At 40.4% G+C, this 22829-nt stretch overlaps 1 protein-coding gene and 1 pseudogene across 8 annotated transcripts in view; one reads left to right on the forward strand and one right to left on the reverse strand.

Annotated features, from left to right (window-relative positions):
• sema5ba (sema domain, seven thrombospondin repeats (type 1 and type 1-like), transmembrane domain (TM) and short cytoplasmic domain, (semaphorin) 5Ba) overlaps positions 1 to 22829 on the reverse strand; it is a 239119-nt gene that overhangs the window by 128240 nt on the left and 88050 nt on the right. For all 8 annotated transcript variants that reach the window (XR_003672616.1, XM_028435492.1, XM_028435496.1 and 5 more), the window contains one exon: positions 11776 to 12012. Coding sequence is in view for 7 of the 8 variants with exons in the window: in XM_028435492.1 (XP_028291293.1) it covers positions 11776 to 11965 (190 nt within the window). In the remaining variant the exon portion in view is untranslated. The remainder of the gene's footprint in view (positions 1 to 11775; positions 12013 to 22829) is intronic.
• On the forward strand, positions 19593 to 19710 carry LOC114455740 (uncharacterized; annotated as a pseudogene).

Consider the following 22829-nt stretch of genomic DNA (forward strand, 5'->3'; position numbering starts at 1 on the left):
CCACTATTCATCTCATCATGGAGGATTTGCTTTTGTGATGAATAACATTCTGATTAACTCTCTTGACAAATGCACATTTTTAACATCATTGTTGTCGGGCTTGCAATTTTACATTTCAAAATTCCTTGAATTGGGTCTCAGGGTTAATCCTTTTCACCAGTGGTTCCCAAAAAAGGGGTACGTGTACCTCTAGGGGTACAGGAGCACAATGCAGGGGGTACTCGGAAATATTTAACAATTAATTTAAAAATAATTGGGAAATGATTCATTTTGGGCTATTTTTTGGACAAATTCACCACAAACTAACAGTACTATTGCTTAAAGCTGATATCTGGAGTTTCTGAGAAATCTATGTTTATGTATGATTCTTTTGAAATGCGAAAAAATACCTAACTAGTCTTTTACTATGGTTTACTGCCGGTGGTCATTCATATACATTAATGTATATAAGTCCCGCCGTCATCCTATAGACCCTTATACAAATGGAAACGATCGCTGAGTGCACCCAGCCAATAGGCTTTGACTTCCTGTTTTTGAAACTGTCAATCAAAGTGAATGCAGAACTGTGCATGGAAACAAGGCTGCACGTCACAACAGCAAACAGGTAAATATGATTTTGGTTCTTACCTGACCCATAGACCTATATCAATGCGACCCGATGCGATCTTGTTATGTTCTGCGATGCGCATGCAGAAAAGTAGAGGTGTGGCTTCTGGTAGATTGGGAGAGGCAGTGGGAGGAAGTGGAGACATTGAGACGTTTCTCAGAAACTCTGGATAGCAGCTCTAATAAAATGCTATATTTTCTTGTAATTTATTGAAACATGATTATTTTATGCTGTAGAGGCCATTTTATCACTTATGACAATAGGAGATAATAATTAGCTACATTGCAAAGGAGACTATTTAAGTGCTATTGAAGTTTTTTTTAATAAATTCCACTTTAAATTTGTAGATTAAGCATTAGGGAACCAATGTTGTGAACCAATGAGACACAGTTAGGGGTTTAGGAGAGCCTGCTGTTCCACAAATGAAAAAGAATATGAAATTATGGAGAGAGTACTTATGATATGAAGAGGGGTACACATGATTTGACAAAAATGGAAAGGGGGTACCGTACATGGGACAAAAAAGATTAGGAACCTGCTTTTCAGTTCTCTGTTTCATTTCCATTTCTTCATCTATCCCTGTTTAGATGAAATCACTGCATATTAAACTTCCAGAAATTGTACCTAACATGCTAAATAGGGTTAATAGAGTCAGCTACTGTTATTAATTTTACACCTTATATGTTTTAATGAGAAAAAAGCATAGAAAAATGTGATATTGTCCCAAAATTATATATGTGAAACCATTAATTACCGCCAACCTGCGAATCACCCTCATGTTTTCCACTGATACACCTACAGCTAAACCAGTCTTTGTATCGTTTCTCTTTTTAAGATTCGAATGCAGTCATAATAATCTGAACCACTTGTTCATTAAACACCTTTAAAAACACACCTCAGATAAAGCTGTGAATTTATTTTTAATCACAGGATAACATAATTACTACTCAAACCTTACAACTAAATCTTATTTTAAAGAGTCATTTAAAGTAAACTTTTTTCCCAACCTTTTAATATACTCATTTAAAAGTGACGGAGCTGTAAAAAAAGGACTTATCACCCTCATAAAATCCAAGCATTGATTGGAAATGAAGGCATAAACCATAAAAACAAAACAAGCTGAAGAACAAAGAGACAACTAAAGAATCATTTCCACAAACGCTTTACGCACCTAACAACTAAAACAGTTCCTTGAAGCATTAAGTTCAGAGTTTATTTTTGTGCATAAATCACCTGAAGTACAAAATTGGAAGCGCTGCACAGATTAAGGCGTTTAAAAAAATATCTCTTCAGACGCCTGCGAGAAACATTCAGTCGTTTTGAGAAAGCACGTGAACCGTGAACTTGTTTACTCTCTCCCACGAGCGAGGGTTTTATCACAGACTGACATTTATCCTCCTGCTCACAAGTGGTTTTATTAGGGCTGCTCACTTGTTCACCTCATAACTGTCTGTCCTGATGGTGATGGACAGCAACGAACTGTGGAGTGGTTTCGGGAATCTCTGTCCCTCGTGTTTTTATTTGTGGCTCCCAAAGTGCTCTTGATAAATGATTTGTGCATTCATTTTTACTCCTACAATCAGGGGGCGGGCAGATTAATGTGCTACCTAGGATTGCCAGAGAGATGAAGACAGTGGCACATTTGTCATACAAAGACATAACTCATGACATTTCCAAGTACTTTGAATGAACCATTATTTTGTGGGGAAAGCAGCATCTTCTCACAACACCAATCTGTGACTAAAATAATAAATCGGCACCATAGCTGAAGCCGTTTAGGCTGAAAAAGTTAGATTAAGAATGTTTCCAAGATCTGCAAAAAGCATTTTGATTCTCCCCAACTTATGATTGGATTCATTCCTTGCTAAAAACTTCATGGAATGTGAGATTTCCCCGAGTTTTAGCTCAGAGAGGCATTTCGCTAAAGATATGATCTAATCCTTCAAATTTGAGCTGCTGGGTTCTTCCTCAAGGTCAATCTGAGCTGAGCGGTACATGATTGTGCAAAAGTCACCGGAGTTTGGGTTTAAAAAAGAATAAAAGTGAAACTAGACTCAATTTGGTGATTTAGGAAGATACCATAACATTTTACATATAAACAAGCTGCAAACATGAGTCCTTTGGTAATAACATCTTTAATCCATCAACCAAGATAACGTTTGTATAATAAATCAAATGACTATGGTGTATGTTAGGTATTTATCAAATACTTTTATTGATTACTTATTGTTTGTAGAACAGGCCCAGTAGATAGCACACAAACGTTGCGTCAATGTTGGCTCAAGCCATCAAGTTCCATTGCCCCGATGTTGCAGGGAAAGCGTTTGCTCATTGGCAATATGTCGCCGAGATGTCAGCATTTAATCAAAACGACCCACTGAGCAAACCGACCGAAAATGACGTGATGGTCCGACGCTGGCGGGTGCAGAGGGAAAGTTTTTACGGACAATGTCTTGACGTCTAAAAAAGACGGAATGAAAAAAAAGACCTGTCACTTCAACGTCGGTTTGCTCAGTAGGTCGTTCAGACGTCGTGTTGTGGTCATTTTCAATTAAATGCCGACATCTCGGCGACATATTCCCAATCAGCAAACACTTTCCCAGCAACTGTATGGGTCGGGCCCACATTGGTGTGACATTTGTGCGCTTTCTGGGGGGGGGGGGTTAAGTTTGAGCAGTGCAGGAAGAGATTGTATGCCCAACACCTGCAAGTATGAAAAAATTAAATTTTTTTGGCTTCCTCAGAACAACACTGGAGGATGAAGGACCTTTAAACGTAGGTCTTAGAACAGTTCCGTTTACCTGGCAAACCTCTGCTTCATATGTCGTATCATCTGACATTAGTATTATAATCAGACACCCAGCTGTGTTTTCCCTAACGCCCTGCACTAATCAATGAGCTGTGAATGACAATTATTATGCTAAAGCTGGCTGTCCATCATCAACCATTGGGCTGTCACCCCAAAACACAATGTCTTTCTGATGCAAACTCGCTGAAAGGATCGGATACTAAAAAAATCTCCAGGGCATTGGGTTTGATGCAATTTACGTTAACAAAGCAAGTCACGTGTAGACTCGCTGCTATCTGCCATCTGCTAGGTGATCCTGCGAATGAAAGATCAGCTTCAGTGTCAATTACCACATAAATGATGAAAGGTTGAATAAATTTAAGCTGGCGAACAAAACACGAGAGAAAACGTTCGAAAAACGAATCATTCTAACAATTTACAAATTACCATAAAATTTGAATTTATAGGTAGTGTATTTATGTGCAAATAAAGTGCAAACAATGTCATAAATAAAACATTTATTCACATTATAGAATATGACTTGGAACTTGAGAAGTAAAAGTTTTATTTTAGTTTTAAAGCGCTTCTCAACACAGGGCTTATCTGGTCATACCTTCGAGAAATATGTTTTGTTTGGTCTTCTCCATATCACTGTTTGCCTTTCCCTCCATTCCAGTATCACCTAATCTTGCATGTCCAAATCCTGACTATCTCCACTATCATTCGTGTTGGTTTCCACCGTGTGCAAGCACAGGGAGGTTTGACAGAGACCGCTTCACCTCATTGGAGCACAACTCCTCCTCTATCTCTTCATGCTCCTTTCTTTCCTGCACTCCTTCTACTTGACTGAACTCAGATAGAGAATGTTCAGGATATGAGCACAGAAGAGATTTGGGGACCAAGAGGCCACATGAGGACCAATGCAGGGCCAGCAGGCTAATATCCTCTCTGTCGGCCATCAGTAAGGTTGTAACTATCTCTCACAAAACCAGCCCAAAAAAAAAATGACCCTAAACTGTTCCAGCCTAGCGTAAAAATGAAATGAGAGCAGGTTCTTAGAAAGAGAAAATATAGATTGTATTTGAAGAAAGATGCAGACAGTATCGACTTCATTTTTAATTAAAAAAAATAACATCTTTTGGTCTGCAAACAAATTTGACATTGATATGATGTGTTATTGATGGCATATTCAAGTGTGACAAAAAAATCAAACAGAACTGTAAGAAAATGGCTCTCTGTTTTTAAAGATGGAGTATCTCAAAAGTGTAACCCTAACCCTAAGAATTGTTTTCCTGATCCTTAAGACGCATCAAAATGTTATGTTAACGTGAGAAAAATAAAAATAAAACAGTTTTTGTAAAGGCTACAGCTCAACCCCCTGGGACTACAAAACCAAAGATGTCACCCATAAATGATTTCCTGGTAAATGCATACAGTGGCAGCACAGACTATGAAATATAGTAACACAAAAGGTGTTAGTTTTAAAGTATTCTCAATGTAACTATGAATTAAATATAACTAATAATTGATCATTATTGTTCACATTTATTGAAGGTTTACATCTAGCAATGAGTACGAAATGGAACAGTTTCCTTAGCCATTGGAACAGCATGACTGGATTGGGCCACACCTTGAGTTTAAAAACCAATCTCTGCCGACTGTTGGGACAAACTATGTAGTACAGTTAGTATCGTAGGTTTGCCATTGGCTAGAATGTAATATTTATTCTCACTGAACATCAAGTACCGGTATATGAAATTGCTGTGCTTCTCTGGCCAGTGCACAATAAATATTAAAGAAGACAGTAACACAGGAATGAACCAACAAAGCGTTGAATAATAAACACATTTAGAAAGCAATAAAAACATCATCTACATTGAAGTGCACATATTCTTTATTGCTTTTGAAGCAACAGTACCTCCTACCAGAGGGCATGAAGTTGAACAGGTGATGTTCTGGGTGTGTACTGGTTAGGGAACTGCTAGTGATGGGTTGTACGGTCCTAATGAGCTTCTGCGGGTTCTTTCTGACTGCCACAATGCAGTTGACATACCAAGTTGTAATGCAGCACATTAAGGTACTACTAGACCACTAGTAGTTTTTCGTCCAGATGGTTCCTTCTGAGTATCCTTAGGAAGTGGAGTCGCTGTCTGGCCTTTTTTTACCACCGCGGATGTATTGGCCGTCCAGGAGAAAATCAGAATCAGAATAATTTATTAATGGCCACACAACAGAGTTGATGGAATTTGTTTTGGGTACAGCACATCATGCTCACATCTCCTGTGTCAGTTACATATAGTACATAGTTACATATATGCAGACAGTTAAACAATGCAACATTACAAGATTATTTTAAGTATTAGTTTAGCGTCTGCATGGCAGTGGGGAAAAAACTGTCCTAAAATCTGGCTGAGTTGGCTGACAAAGACTTGAAGTGCCTGAAGAGTGTGAAAAGGTGGTGAGCAGGGTGTGATCTGAGGTTATTTTCAATGCTTGCAGTGTGACGCTAACCTTGCCTGCAAGATGGATTCTCCTGGTGTTCACAAACGCCAGAATCCATCTTGTACTGCTCCAGCCCTTACCTTCTGTGAGCGAACCAAAATGGTTCGAACCAATCATGAGGCAGCATTGTGGTTTAAGGAGGGATATCAGGGTGTGACAAAGGCAGAAGCGTAGAAGCAAAACTGGCGCATGCACAGTTACAGGGAGAGGAACTAGCTGGGCTACTGTTATTAGCATAGCTCCGAATCAATTGGAAGGATGTCAACGCAGGAGGATGAACATGTTGAAGCTGCTATAAACTCAGTTTTAGAAGAATCTAGCTTTTCATGAACAGAATGCTTCAAGCATTCTGTTCATTTCCCTCCCTGGTTCCAAAAGGTTTCGCCAGACACATACCCAGATCGATGTAAAGAACTCGAGTTAGAAGGAGGGCTGGCTCTGACGCATCTGTGATACAAAGTGTCTATGGATGGGAGTGTGTGGCCAGTGATTTTGGATGATTTGTTGATTAAATGTTGGAGTTTTGAATGACTGTCCAAGTTTCCGTGCCAGACGATGATGTGAGGATACTCTCAATTATGGCCTTGTAAAACTGAAGGAGGATGTTGTGTCTGACTCTGAACTTTTTGAGCTGTCGTAAGAAAAACTTTTATTGGCTTTTTTATAGGTATTATCTGCATTCTGTTTCCATTTGAATGTGTTATTGATGTGTGTACAGAGGAATTTGAAAGAGTCTGTGATGACTATGGCTTCAGAGTTGATGGAAAGGGCTGTTTTGGGTGTGGGGGAATGAGATAAGTCAATTATGAGTTCCTTAGTTTTTGATGTGTTGACCTGAAGGTTATTGTTGTGACACCAAGTGACTGCTTGGGTGACCTGGGCATGATAATGGTCTTCATTATTGTCAGGGATGAGTCCAATTATTGTTGTGTCATCTGCGTATTTAAGGATGGATACTGAGTTGTGTGAAGATGTGAGCAACCAGGGCAATGAGACACACCCCTGAGGGGCACTGGTACTGATGGTCAGGGGTTGGCATAAGAGGCCACTCATCCTAACATCCAGAGGCATAAGGAGATGTCAATGTCTATGCCCATAAGTTTATTACAGAGGTTGACTGGGTCGATAGTGTTGAAGGCAGAGCTAAAATCAATAAACAGAACATGGGCGTAGGTGTGAGACGACTCAAGATAGTGGAGTATCCTGTGAAGAGCCAGGTCCTCAGCTATAAGTGTCTCAAAGAATTTGAAGGAGGACTCCTGCTGCACACAGTCCCCATTGATGCTCAATGGAGCTGGTTGCCCCTTTGCCCTCAAGTCTATCACCAATGTCTTAGTTCTGCTGGTGTTGAGCAGAAGGTTGGGCTCCAAACACCAACCTGCTTGTTGACCTTGTCCCTGTAACGCAGTCTCATTACCTCTGCTGATGACAGGGTGTCATCAGCAAATGTAATGACTGGAGGGAATACAGGATAGAGCTGTAGTCTATGAACAGCATTCTGGGTGTTGAAGGTGGCTAAGTGCTGTGTAATTGCAATATCTTAATGACAACATGGACTGAAAAATAAAACAGAGATACTTTCTTGCTGCTTACTCATTTCCTATGCTTTTAAATGCATTGTATTTTCCAGAGCAATCTGCTTTCTCTCAGATATCCTGACAGACCATCAGTAGAGGAGAGGCCAGCCTCAGCAGGTTGCCAAAGTCAGCGCCACCCAGCCTCAGTCCTGATTGATGGTTGTAAACACACCAGAGCTGTGAAATCACTGTTCCAAACAGGTCTACCTCTATAATCCAGAGTGAAAAAGGAACCTATTTGATGCTTAAACAAAGACTTGAAACAAAGATGTGCCTTCGGTGCTCCTCAAATGCTTTTTAGATGGTGATACGATGGCTTAACAACAGCATCATGAGGCAGACAATGAAAGAGATGGACAGGTTTGTTCAAAATGGCCAGTCCAGTTCCTTTTACCAATAAAACAAGGAGACAAGAAAAGTGATGAAAAAGGAACAATGTGAACGATGGAGAGAAACTCACAGGAAATACAATGAGCATGGATAAAGGAGCAATGTAAAGATTAGAAAGGCAACCAGAAGAGAATTAGATACCAGGCAGTTTTTATCTGTGTCTTTTTAAAGGGACATTAGAGGAGATTAGACGAACAACACTTAATCAATCACTTAAACTTCTTCACTGAGTGAAAAGTTACCCTGGGCAAAGTCCATTTTTATCAGACATTGTTTTTCTGCACACACTCCCCTCCTGAAACATTTTGCAGCTTTGATGGATGTTGCTGCTCTGACTATGACAAAGGCAAAGCTCATCCTTTTCTTTCACTAACCAAACAAAATTTTAACGCCGTCCCTAAACCCCATTTCTAAGCTTCACAACACAAATCTACAAATCTCCACAAATTCCACAGTCCACTCCTTATCAGGAGTTGGAGCATTCTGGAGGCTGTACCCGTGCCACGCTCTTATCAGACGTGCACTTTGTGTTCTAGTCACTATCATCCATCTAAATCACGAGATGGCAGCTCGCACATTGTGTGCCTGTGGGCTGTGCACACTGATTTGCCGCCTGTTAGACACACAATACACATCTGTTGTGGAAGATAGAAACACCAACAACAATATCATGTATGATGACTTCCAGCAGAAGTAGAAAAAAGTTGTTTTTTATTCTCTTTCGGGTCTCTTTTCCAAATGTATCGACACTTTTTTGGGGTATTGATTAAAGCTGCTGGAGACAAAACTAAACTTTTTGTCAGATAAAAACATAGTGTAGGCCTCGTTGATCAACAAATCCAAGATCATTTGCTCCTAAAATACTGGATGTAAAATGGTTGACATTGCAGCTCGGAAGTTCTTTTATGCATCTATCTCCAGGACTCCACATCCCACAATGCAATGCATGAAGCTTAAGTAAGTGTTTACAGTGGAGATCTAAAGACATTTCAAGCTGTAATTTTCACCTTCTACATCTTTTTTCCCAGCAAATGATCAGTAATTTATTGGTCTATGAGGCCTATACTATGTCTTTATCTTTAGCTTTAAATTATTCACCGTAAACTCACACAAAATAACAATAAAATGCTTTTCCCAAAATGTTTTTATTTAATTTCTTTAAGGTCCTATACTACAAAGCTATATTTCCTGATATTGCACTAACTTCCGGGATTAAATCAGCGTGTGCTGGACTACGAAGCTGGCTAACGTCTTACAGAGCTAAATCACCATGGTAACTAAAACACCGAACCTGGTCGGGACAAGGTTTTGTTCTGGATAAGATCTGAGTGACTAATAATGTTACGCCTCCTGACCAATAAAAGGTGATGTGTGAACACGTCACTGTGTGGATCTGATGTGAGGCTGACAGGAGAGAGAATATTTAGGCATCGATGCAATCTTTTCATTTACCGGTGATGACCTCCTATAGGAAATATAGAGATTTTTATCTGATGGACTGATAAAGTAAAATACGTCAGCTGATAAAAGCCTGCGTACATCGGGCGCTGTCTGTACATTCTCAGTTATAATCTCACTAATTTAAGCATTAACACTCATAAATTCCTGCATTAATTACTTGCTGCTTTTACTGCAGCAACAGTGTTATCTCTGGGCTGAATTATGGATTTTAAAGATCATATGCAGAGTTTCTGAGAAATCAATGTTTATGCATCATTCTTTTGAAATGCAAAAAAATGCCTATGTAGTCTTTTACTATGGTCTCCTGCCAGTGGTCATTCATATATGTCAATGTATATAAGTCCCGCCTTTGTCCTATAGACCCCTATGCAAATTGTGCGGCGATCGCCCAGCCAATAGGCCTCGACTTCCTGTAGCGGAGACTGTCAATGAAAATGAATGCGGAACTGTGCAGGGAAACAAAGCCACGTGTCACAACAGCAAACAGGTGAATATGATTTTGGCTCTTACCTCCGAAATTTCGATTGTCAAAAGAATAACAATGACCCATAGACCTACAGTATATCAATGCGACCCAAGGCGACCATGTTATGTTCCGCTATGTATGTGCACAAAAGTAGAGGAGTGGCTACTGTGGTAGATTGGCAGAGGCAGAGGGAGGATGTAGAGCTGTTTAGGGAGGAACATCGAGACGTTTGCTTCTGAATTTTCTTTCTCTCTTTTCATCCTCCAGATAATCGCTTTAATTCTCCATATTTTTAAAGAATTATTCCTTAATTGTGACATAAATTGCTCTCCAGTTTCTCTGTGATTGTGATTGGTCTGACGCTGTAATCTCCACCTCTGTCACAAGAGCTCGCACGTACCCAGGCTGAAATCAACTCGCCTAATTTAGCGAGTTGTAATCGAGATTCGTAGGACAGCTTCTGTCTGACGGAGAGAATGTTTGGTTAGGTGAAGCCCGCTAACGGAAATAAATCCAGGATATACTGTATATATCTAGCTTTGTTGTATAGGCCCTAAGAGTTTATTTCAAACATTAGATCATACGGGGTCTGAACTAGCACTTCAGTGTAATAATTTTGGGAACCGATAATTTACTCCAAATGTCCGACAGGCCGAAGGTAAAAATACAGCTAGATTGAAATAGGCAACATACTCCAGTTGAGGATCACTTTGACCGACACAGAAACACTGCTGTGCAAAGTGCAACACAAACACTAAACGTTTACCTCTCATTGCAAATACAACGTTTACATGGCATAGTAACAGACTCAAAACAAATCTTTTTCTACCGACCTCTCAGGTCTCCTTCAGGTGACTGTGGTATCGCTTCAGCAAGCCATTATAAAGCGGTCATCAATCACAGGGACTAATCTCAGGTTCTCACTGGCACTTTCATTGTGCAGGTTTTTTCTATAAGGCTGCCTCCACATAATGCCCCACTTGGCCGGCTTTGACAGGCAAGAAGCCCTGCAGCTCCCTACCATGGGAGCCATTCTCCAGTGGCACGCCTCTGAACAGAAGCAGTGAAGGGTTTCAAGCTTATCTGGACATCTGGAATCTGGGCAGCTGAAGAAGGACAATGACAATGTCCCAGCATACAGGTGACCTCAGCTTGGGCTTAGTGGGAAAATAATGTATTGATTGGAAATCTAAGAGTAAGGGACTTGACTTTTCACACTCAACACTTCAATGAGACAAAACAGCCAATGATGTGGTATTAAGAAGGAAGCACTGAAAGAAAACAATTTTGCACTTGAGGAAAGAAAAACACAAACTTGAAGAAAAATGTCTGTCGTCAGGGTGTGGAGAAAAAGAATCTTCAAGAAAACCTCCTAGCCATATTTCCAATTTTCTATACTTCTTTCCTTTAGTCCTCAAAGGCAATTTTTGGCGCTTTTCAATCTTCGTCAGAGCCCATGGCGGATGAAACACAAACAACCCCATTCAAAAATAAACACAGCAATTTTGTCTGTGTTTACCTTTCATTCTGCCATATCTGTCTGAAATTCCGGGCCTCAGACTGCTCCGTTTTGTTTTCACGCCTTGAGGAAGACCTTGTTTTATGGCTCACTGTAAAGATGAGTGCCATTATTCTCACAGCTATCTATGTCTTGTCCCCTCTGGCTTGACACTCCAAAGATGGACACCAACCATGACGGACGCTATCCTGGCCTTCTGACTGCAGTTGTTTAACAAATATTGTTTCAGTGGTTTATGTTAAACAGTGTTAAAAAACAGTATCTCATACATTAAACATACAGTATTTTAACAAATTGCATTCAATGTAAAATCAGTAATATCTGACAATCTTAATCATTTCTAATGCACAAGTGAAAAACCTTTAATAATCTTCTTCTCTAATTAAATAATATATCAAGACTAAGGCCTTGAACAAGGACTATATTGCCAATTTTTAGAAATTATTTTGCTTAGAGATTTCTGACCTTGGATGGAAACCTTTGGATGTTCTTTCTTTGTACACTCCAGCAGTGTCAGCGGGTCAAACAATGACGGCGGCGTTGTTGACGGAACATTGGAGCTCTGTGTGAAAACGGCTGGAAGGAGAAGGCCGAGTTTGAGGAGGAGGAGGCCGGCCACAGACGAGGAGGTGAGGCCCCGTGGAGACGCCGTCATGGTGATGACCTCTCCTCTAACTACCAAGGTGGGCCACTGAGACACAGCTGGAGAAGAGAAGAGACAACTTTAGCTTCTCAATGCACCATTTCTACACCTGGCTTCAAAGAGAAAAACTTCTCTCTCAGTCACTTTAAAATCCTTTTTCCCCTTCAAAGTTTCAATTCCTCTGGGCTTCCAGCTCGGAATTCAGCACAGATGAACAGAAAGGGAACGAAAAAGTAAGGGTGAGAAATAAAACTCTGGTAGGTGGAAGATTGTGGGATGAAAAAGAAAATGTTTCTAACTAGAAGAAGGCAGGAAGGATTAGATTTAGAGCTGAGTGAAATACAATACAGAAATAAGAGTGAAATTAAGTGTGCTGAGGGCTAAGAATGGGAGCAATAACACATCTCAAACAACCTCCTCAGGCAAGACCAAGATAGAACCTGGAAAAAAGCAGCTACACTCTGACAGCTAATTAATTAGTTAGTGAGAAACTTGGACTGGAATAGACTTTTCAAAATAAGGTTCCAAGTGAATGAAGATGAAATATTGTCACCTGAAGAGCAACTCAAGCTAAACCAAATGTTTGGCCACCTTGAATTATTCTAATCTATTTCAGTCACATAATTCTTCTGTCTTGCTTGTTTAAGAAGTTCCTCTGCTTTAACAAGACTGAATGTGATGAATTGCTTGTTCTCAGGCCGTTCAAATGAGATTACAGTTACAAGATTACATTTTCATTTAGCAGACGTTTTCATCCACAACACAAGCAGTTAGGGTTAAGAGACTTGCTCAACATCCCACAGCGATGGCTTAGGTTGGAATCAAACTGGTGGCTCTTCCTTAAAGGGTACCTGTAGTGAAAATGTATATAACAAAAAATGCGTTTAATATATTACCAATGTAGGAGACCACGTCCTCCTCCCTTCTTTCTCTCACAACCCATGAACCAAAGAGCTGTTTGTTTTTTCCCCCCTGCTTTTTTAAGAACTGAAGCACATGTCAAACGGCTTTTCCTTTGTTCCTCTCCAAGAATTAACAAGGAAAGAGATTTTTGATACATTTTTTAAATGTATTTCTCCTACACGGTGTCATTAACTCTTTTATTAACAGGAAAACAGGACAGAATAGAATAAAGTTACATACAGTAAAGTTACAGTTAAGTGTTCTTAATTAATATTAACAATGCAAGCTTATATCATGCTTAGTGTCAAACTGACCAGCAAATTATGCTCTGCTCTTGTCTTACTTTGAAGGTTATAATATAACTATATATTAGTTATTTTCAAATTTATTTTCCAAAGAAGTATCCATCCACTCATGAACACACCCATGCACAACCCCACAAATCGCCCAATGCAATCTGATTGGCTGCCGTAAAAATGTCAACCAATGGTAATTGTTAAACCCAGATACAGTATGTCATCAATCAATCAATCAATCAATCAATCAATCTTTATTTGTATAGCGCCAAATCATAACCAATGGTATCTCAAGACACTTTACAGTAGAGCAGTCTTAAGGACGGACTCTTCATTTTATGGATACACACATATGCATATATACGTATATATACATACATATGTATCCCACACCCAACATTAATTCATCATGGAAGCAAGGAAAACCTTCTGTTAAGCAGCAGGAACCTTGTGTGGATCCACACAGCATAACGTGGATGGCTGTTCATCATAGGAATCTATGATGAACAGCCATCCACGTTATGCTGTGTTGGGTGTGTGCAGAGGAAAGGGTGGAGACAGAGCCGCTGAGACTCTGTAACTCCACACTAAGGATCCCACGGACCTGCAAGACAAAAGCCAGAAGGAGTACAGGAGCAAACACACAAGGGAAGAAGCAGACATAGAGGGAGTGTTTGAGAGAGGAATGGGACCCTCTCCGGTCCCTCTCTAACCTAAATGACCTCTCGCTTAACGCCCTCTCCAACCTCTCTCCAACCGAGCATGCCAGACCCCCCCCCGGCAGTCTATGCCTATTGCATCTTAATTATGAGCTATGAGCTGGTTCCTAACTAAAAGCTTTACCAAAGAGGAATGTTTTGGGCCTAACCTTAAAGGTAGAGAGGATGTCTGCCCCCCGAACCGTGGTTGGTAGATGGTTCCAGAGAAGTGGGGCCTGATAACTGAAAGCTCTTCCTCCTATACTACTTTTAGAGACAAATGGAACAACGAGTAGTCCAGCATTTTGAGAGCGTAGTGTTCTGGGGGGATTGTATGGCACTACAAGCTCCTTGAGATAGACTGGTGCCTGTCCATTTAGGGCTTTATAAGTGAGAAGAAGAATCTTGAATTCTATTCTATATTTTATGGGAAGCCAATGCAGAGAGGCTAATACAGGAGTAATGTGATCTCTTCTCCTAGTTGTAGTCAGTACACGTGCTGCAGCATTTTGAACCAGCTGAAGTGTCTTAAGTGACTTGCTCGGGCAGCCTGCTAAAAGAGAATTACAATAATCCAGTCTAGAGGTAACAAAAGCATGGACTAGTTTTTCGGCGTCACTCTGAGACAGGATAGGTCTGATTTTAGCAATGTTACGGAGATGAAAGAAGGCAGTTCTTGAAGTTTGTTTTATGTGAGAGTTGAAGGATAAGTCCTGATCAAATAGAACCCCAAGGTTTCTAACAGTTGTGCTTTGTGCCAGAGTAATGCCATCTAGGGCAGTTAGGCTAGCATAGGTTTCTCTAAGGTGTCGTGGGCCCAGTACAATGACCTCAGTCTTGTCTGAGTTGAGAAGAAGAAAATTTTGGTCCATCCAGGCCCTAATGTCCTTTAGACAGGCCTCAAGTTTAGATAGCTGATTTGTCTCACCTGGCTTCATTGATACATACAGTTGGGTATCATCAGCATAGCAGTGAAAGTTAACAGAGTATTTTCTCATAATATTACCAAGGGGGATCATATAGATACAGAAGAGGATTGGACCTAGCACAGAGCCCTGAGGAACCCCGTAGCTTACTTTAGTGTACACAGAAGACCTATTATTCACGTGTACAAACTGGTACCTATCAGATAGGTAGGACCATTATTTTATTTTTTATTTTTTTTTGCTTTCTTTTCTTCAAGCCAGTATAGTGACAAGTGTGAGGCATAGCTATATAGGTGGTGGCTGTGGACAGGGGGAATGAGTGAGTGGTAGTACCGATAGCAGGTATTTTGGATTAACATGTCTAAAGTTAAGCCCAGTATGAGTTTTATCCCACATCCCAAGGCGTGCCAGTGCATCGTATACCAGTATATGTGCAAAAAAACCGCTACCGCAAACCCAGGACCTGCCCCGGGCCCGCAGATGCAGCCAGGCCAGCAGAAAGAGTGGGGGCCAGGGAGCCCCAGGCCACCCCCCCACGGCCGAGCAACCCCCCAGACGCCCCCAAGATCCCAGGCTGAGAGGCAGCCACCGCCCCCCACATACACATCCGAGGAAGCCCCAAGCAGCCAAGCACCCAGCGCACACCGCCACCGACACCAACCCCCAACCCCAAAGCCCCCCGCCAGCATCCGCCCCCCCCACCCACCCACACTCAAGCACCCAACCCCCGAGGGGAGGGCCCAGAGAGCCCCCCGCCCGAGACCCCAGCAGCGGAGTCAAGGCCCACGCCCAGCAGACGGCCAGAGCCGCGCCGAACGGGCAGCCAGCGGGCACCCGCCGGCGGGCCCAGAGCCAGCAGGGACCAGACCCCAGGCCAGAAGGACCCGGAACGGAAGCAGCGCCAAGAGCAGCACCCCGAGGGACAAAGACTCTCTTCACCAGCCCACTCTGCCACAGAGACACACCACCGACTCCGTCATCAGAATTTGAAGTACTCTGGATCTGAAATTGCAATTGGGCCAAAAAGTAATTACAGTCACATAGCTCTCATATCCGTGCTGATCTAGCATAGTTCTCTCGCACATGTATGCACACGCACACGCGCGCACACACACAGTTTAATTTCTTTCTTTCTTTCTTCTACTAAGCTTTTTACGTTGATATTGTATATACTCAAGCATTTATCCTTAGCTTACTGAGCGTAGAGCTCCTTTAGTTATCGTGTAAATAGGTTTAACTTGTTTGATCAATAAATGTTTATACTTTTATTTGTCTGTGGTTTACGCAATAATGCAATATAATAGGGTTTGTTATTGGCGAGCAGACAGTTTGACAAGAATTCACACCCTGAATGACAAGGTATTAATAAGTAGTCATCCAAGACACTATAAACTCAATCTTGGATGGCACCTCAAGGCAAATTAAAGTAATATTAATCTTAAAAGGACTTTTTAGAACAATCAGTTAGTGGTACCCTTTAACCATTACCGGCCTGCAGACTCATTACATCAACCTACTGTGCACGGTGTAGCACCAATTATACTTTCAGTAAATCTGAATCAGCAGTTCGTCATCTGCCGCCTTCTGTATCTTGCAACGTGAGCTAAGTGCGGTGTAATACAATTGATTACAACTTTCTGCAGCAGTCTGGCAGTGTTAGGTCTCCCAGTAGTATTTTCTTGGCTAATGCTTCAATCAATAACAAATTATTAGCTTGGTTGAGTTACAAATCAACCCTCTTAACCTGCAATCAATTACCACACACACTACAGCTGGTAACTAATTTAGCAATTGCACATAGTCCCCATGTCTGTCATTACAATACAGTGGTGTCGACAGGGCCAGAGCTGCTGCCAACTGAAAGGAAGCAGGTGGAAACATTCAGTGCACTCTGAACCAGCGCACACTAAAGAGTGGATGCTTTAGAACTTATTAGGAATCATTGTAAGGTTTATAGCTCTACAATAGACAACCTGTCTATTCCAGTGTAATGGCCTTATTTACATTGGATAGACTCCAGAACAAACTCCATGCAATAGATATAGAGAGATGACTATAATGTCAAGTCTATGCAAGTATCCAGTCCATAAAAACTAAACTACTAAAAGCTGGGATGCTTAAAAAGTCAAGAACGCATGCAAAAAGCAGCAGTTCAGCTTTTAACGACAAACAAAGACATTATCAGCCCTGTTTAGCCTCTCTTTACTCTTTAACTATAGAGATGTCCCACGAGAGGTCACTCCAACTGGTCATTTTGACGGTCTAGAAAATGCTAAACTGCTTTTGATACTACAGGGAAAGAAGCGACATCCTGGACATGCCCATAGTCCCGGAGGGGATCTTTGGCTCTGCGCTGGCCTCCATGCAGCAACGATGTGGCGACGGAGCCCTCCGACTCTGTCTTCCTTGGGAATCTCCAGCCCTATCTCCACCCGTGTAATGGAAGGCATTCCCGCAAACGGCTCCTCAGGGCCCACAGATCAGAACGTCAAGACCGTCCACTCCTCAGCCTGCCCCGGGCTTCAGCAGAGCTGATCAGCCCACACAGGCTGGAAGAAGAGGAGGACGGCCTGATTGCTGTCCTCTCCTCCGATGAGGCAGCTGGATGTACCCATCCCTCAGCTACACCTGTTTTGCACTCGGGGGTCCTCCATGCCCTAGTCTCCCCACTACAACAGCACGGCCAGTTGACGGCTGGGAGAGACGGACATGTTTTACGGGAAGATCGGCTGTTGGCCCCCTCCCTTCATGTCTACATGCATGCACACACACACATATACGTACACACACGTTTCGTTAAAAGTGATGTGTGCCCCCCTGACACACCCAGGCCAAGGGGGCAACAAATGAAAGCAAATTATGCAGCTTCTCTGTTTCAGGTGTCGTGAAACTGATGATGGCAGTTCCTGATCTGTGGTTCATGGCTCAACTAGTCTGGGACACTCTGATGTTCTATTTCTCTATCCTGTTCTGTTGGTCCTTCTGTCCACTAACCCCAACCAGTCACAGCAGATGGCTGCCACCTCTGAACTTGGTTCTGCTGGAGATTTCTTCCTGTTAAAAGGAAGTTGTTTCTTCCCACTGTCGCTAAATGCTTGTTCGTGTGGATCTTGTAGGGTTTTTTCTTTCTTATTATGATTTTATATTTTGATAAGCGCATTGAGATGACTTTATTGTAAATTGCGCTATACAAATAAAGTTGAATTGAATTTAATTGAATTGAAAAACTGTGCTCTCCTTTACTTTTAAAGCACTGCACCTCAATATATGTCAGTTGTTGAATTCCTATGAGCTCAGTCGCAGCCTCAACTCCTCAGGTAAGAATTTACTGTCCGTTACTCAGGCTTCAGACTGAGGAATTCTTTTGTGGCAAGATTTCTTATTATCTCTTGTTCCTTTAATAGCCTGTGATAGCCTCTTTTTTATGTTGCACTTAAATTGCTGTCTCGTTTACAAATATCTAATCATTACCTTCAAGTTTAAAGTTTGTTTATTTTAAATTTGTTTGCATCTGTAAGCTTTCCAAAAACAACTGTAAGCTTCCCAAAAACCGCTGTAAGCTTCCCAAAAACATCTGTAAGCTTCCCAAGAATAACTGTAAGCTTCCCAAATTAGATGCAAACAAACATTATGCATATTATATACTGTTCAATGTGGTGCATAAATGGCAACAAAAAAAGCAGAAACACTGAACTGGTTTCAGTCTATCATAGCACTCGGACACAGACAGCCAATCACAAGCTAATGTTCACTAATTAATTTAGGAACTCTAATGAACATATTGTGTAGACTGTGTAAGGTAATGAGCATGTTTTAATTAAACTTAATGGGTGTTTACCTCATTGCCAGAGCCCTATGTGGGCACATTAAGGTGACTCCTTTCATGTATATAAATGAGGCAACTCCCTCTCAAATATCTCCCTTACCCCCTCAAATGAAATCCAACAAAGACGTTTTTTTTTTTTAAATTCCCCCCTCAATTGCCATTTGCATTCTACTTGCACAAGTGCAAACACAGTTTGGTGTTTTCCCTGCATGCGTTAGCTCAGTATTACAGGAGAATGTACATCATTTGGGAAACTCCATTAATATGCAAAAAACTTACGGACACTTGAGATGTCTGCTCATGGCCATCCAATAAGAGTCAATTAATGTTATGTTACTAGTTGTTAAAACTTGGATGAAGGATGTTTTAGCTAGTTGAGCTAAGAAAACACGTATTTAGAACAGAAATGTGCTGAAGCATGAGGTGTATGCATGATGCCACTTCCTGTTTCTGTGCCTGCCTCTTCCTAAATGCATGAACTCACCCTGGGTGATTGTCGTTTTTTTTTTTTTTCCGTGAAACCACAAATTCTTAACTGTGTTGCCATAAAGGGAATCTCAAGAGACCCGCAATCTTTGTTTTTAGCTCTGAGTTGTCATTATTACTCACACAGTGTTTATTCATGTGCACACTCTGCCATTTAAAAACTGGAAAACGAGAAAAGATAAAGTCAACTTCAGCAGCCCTCCATGACTCTGCTGTAGAAAAAGTGTCACTGACACAAACAAAGAGAAGTGAACTGTCAGGAGCAGGATAAGGTGAGTGGATGGATGTCAAAAGTTTCTGCAGAAAGTCCTACACGTCAGAATAACATAAATCTCAGCACTGAAAATGGAAGAAATCAGCTTGTTGAGTTCCATAATGATTTGCTGCATGTTGCCATGTATGATGTATATTGTATAAGTCGTATAGAAAAAGCATGGTTCTTTAAAGCTGGGGTACTCGATTCATTTTCTTTAATAAAAAAATAAATAAATCTTATTAGCATCATATAGTGGCCATACCAGCCTGTCATTGCCCGATCCCGTTAGATCTCGGAAGCTAAGCAGGTCTGGGCCTGGTTAGTAGTTGGATGGGAGACCACTGAGAATTCCAGGTGCCACAGTGGGGTGGCAGTCACCCAGTGGTATCTGTCATTGTGCCCTTGGGTAAGGCACTTCAGTATGAATGTAGTGTGTGAGTGAGTGTTGGTGGTGGTCGGAGGGGCCGATGGCGCACTATGGCAGCCTCGCTTCCGTCAGTCTGCCCCAGGGCAGCTGTGGCTACAATAGTAGTTTACCACCACTAAGTGTGGAGTGAAAGAATAATGCCTTAATTCTGTAAAGCGACTTTGAGTGTCTATGATAAAGCGCTATATAAAACTGATGCATTATCATTATTATTATTATTATTATTATATCCTAATCATTTTTGAAAAAAACGTACGTCTGCGTGCTGTCAGTGCCTTATAATGAATTACTTTAGTTAATAAAACTAATAAATTAAAACTCCAGCTCCAATCACAGGATTTAGAGAAAGGAGGGGTGAGCAGAGCCCACGACGGAGTCTTCTCATTGGCTGCCATGATATATAGTGAAGCGTGTGCACGGTGCTAACTTGTTTTCAGTCTTGGACTAACTTTAGATGCACAAGTGGCTGTTTTCCTTCTTGACAGGGTATCAAATGTTCCCTTTTCCTATATTTTGTGTGCATCCTTTTGCGTGGCGACGCGTTTTACCAGTAGTGAACGTTCAGTTCTCGTGCACTTCAGTGAGAGGAGGAAACTGGGATGGATAATCAGAGTGTGGGACGGGATTTACGGTTCAAATTCAGCCATGCCACTCTGCCATGGTTCAAGAATCAGGTAGTGCAGCTTTAAAGGACATTACAGAAAGATGTATTTCCTGTCCTGTTTAGCCATGATTGGAAAACCCTTTGTCATTCAGACAGTCAATGTACAAAGGTGGAGAAGGAGGGAAGTCCTGTTGGGCCTCTGTTTGGCTGTCAGTCAATCAATGAGTGAAACACAATGCAGCACTGCTAAGTAAGGAGTTGTACCTGAATGGATTGGGGAGATGGGTGTTCAAGCACGTCTCCCTGTCAATAAAACTGTGAATCAGACTAATGAGAGGTACTTATTGGGTAATCTGTTAAGGATGTCTGTGAAGTATCTCAGTCATCAAGTTGTTTTTCGTAGCTTAGTGTTTAACTGCATCTTAAATGATGTACTGTAAGAATGCGGATTCATCGTCCTGCACACTGTATTAGCAAAATGTTTTCTCCCACATAGACTTTGAAGATTGGATTCTGTGAAGATAAATACGTTTTGTGAAGATAAACATGACTAGCTGGAACTGTTTGAAGGTTTTTAAAAAGAACAGAAACAAATCAGTATTTACCATAATGTGCCAAAATTTTCACCTTAGACTATAATCTATTGCATTTTACCTGCTCTTTAAGTAAGGTAAAGAGTAACTGATGGTGTCATTACATTAAACAGTTTTATGTATTTTAACCAACTAGACCTACACAATTATGTAAATGTCTAATCAAAAATCTTTTTAAAAAAACAAAACAAAAAAAAAAAACCACAGTATGGCTGACTTGTTAAACTCTTAGTATTTTAAGAAGTGAGTTTCCCAACTTGTATCCGTGAAAACCGCTGTTTTGAAATCTAAATCAGCTGTTATTTGAAAAATATTCCATATTGTTCATTGATTGGAATGGCCTGTATTCAATGTTAATTATTGGGATTTATAGTATATGAAACTATTTTCAAACCAGAGATCAATGAAACAATTCATTCACCACAAATTAATTCATACATTCATATTTACAAAAGTAATTGTGGACGAGAGCGACATGTTTGCAAAGGAAAACATATTTTTTTTATCATCATCATCATATTTTTGAATTCTGTATGAGTTGTTCTTTAACTTTCAAAATGAATATAAAAAATAATAAACCTTAAAATAATACCTTTCTTTTTGACTAAGCTACTTTTACTTGGATTTGAAGAGTTTATGACAAAGTATCTGTACTTTCACTCAAGTAATGAAGTTGATTACTTTGTCCACCTCTCATTAATTGTATACATAATAAACATAAGTATTTTTTATACATTTTTTACATGATCTTCTCTTTCATTGAATTTAAAAATGTATAAATTTTTTTTTTTGTCTTACTACCACTAGTGTAATGTGCCTTGTAATCATAATACATATTTTTAAAGTGACTAGATTACCTTACATAAATTTAAGTAAATGAAAACACAAACTTGAATAAAAAAATGATTTCATTTGTAATTTCTTTGTTGAGCACCTCCAGCTGTGTACACTTTCCATTGTGGAAGCAACACAGCTGAGATACTGAAGAGCTACAGGCACTTCAGGTGAACTGAATCTGTATCTCAGAACGACGCAGCTTGTAAACAACCCAGAGCACTACAACTCTTTCTAGGTTCAGAGAAGCTGAATAAAAAAGGAGGGGGAAAAAAAGACTAAAGGAATTTAGTGTTACAGTGATTTTAGAAAACTCATTCTCAATAAAGAAACTAAGCCATCTTTTGAAAACATTTACTCTCTATCCAGGTGGCAGCCACTAAAATCTAAGCCTTTCAAAAAAAGCTCTCATGGGTCTCCACCAAAGCCAATGCGTAGCTATGGCAACAGAGTGGCCAGCTGGTACTGAAAGCAGAGGGATTCAGGTTGAGTGTATTTTAACATAGACTTCAACAGGATACCTAAGAGTAACTAATGGCAGAATGCCCGATGACAGAGCACAATGAGAAGGAGTAAAGAGCTCTGGACAAAGAAGAGCTTAACATTTGTGAATTTGGATAAAATATGGTCAATTTAGTTTATGTGCCCCAAAATTATGCTAGTGTCAAACAGTTTTACTTATATCAAAACCCCTATACATATATATATATATATATATATATATATATATATATATATATATATATATATATATATATATATATATATATATATGATATTAAAAATAATATATTCTGGAGCAGTACTTAAAGTAACCATAGGGGCAGTGTGGCTCTCTCCATTTGATTTAGAATTTTGATGAGATACGTCGAGACAGTTGTGAGCTTTTGAACTATTATAAACTTTTATTACCATTTTTAAATGTATAATAATAATTAACAACCAGTAGATTAATTGTGTACTAAACATTCTGATGAAAAGTGCATACAAGGGTATGTGGACAAAGAGATTGTTTAAAATAGTCACA

The sequence above is a fragment of the Gouania willdenowi genome, chromosome 21, assembly GCF_900634775.1.
Source record: "Gouania willdenowi chromosome 21, fGouWil2.1, whole genome shotgun sequence".
Lineage (NCBI taxonomy): Eukaryota > Metazoa > Chordata > Actinopteri > Blenniiformes > Gobiesocidae > Gouania > Gouania willdenowi.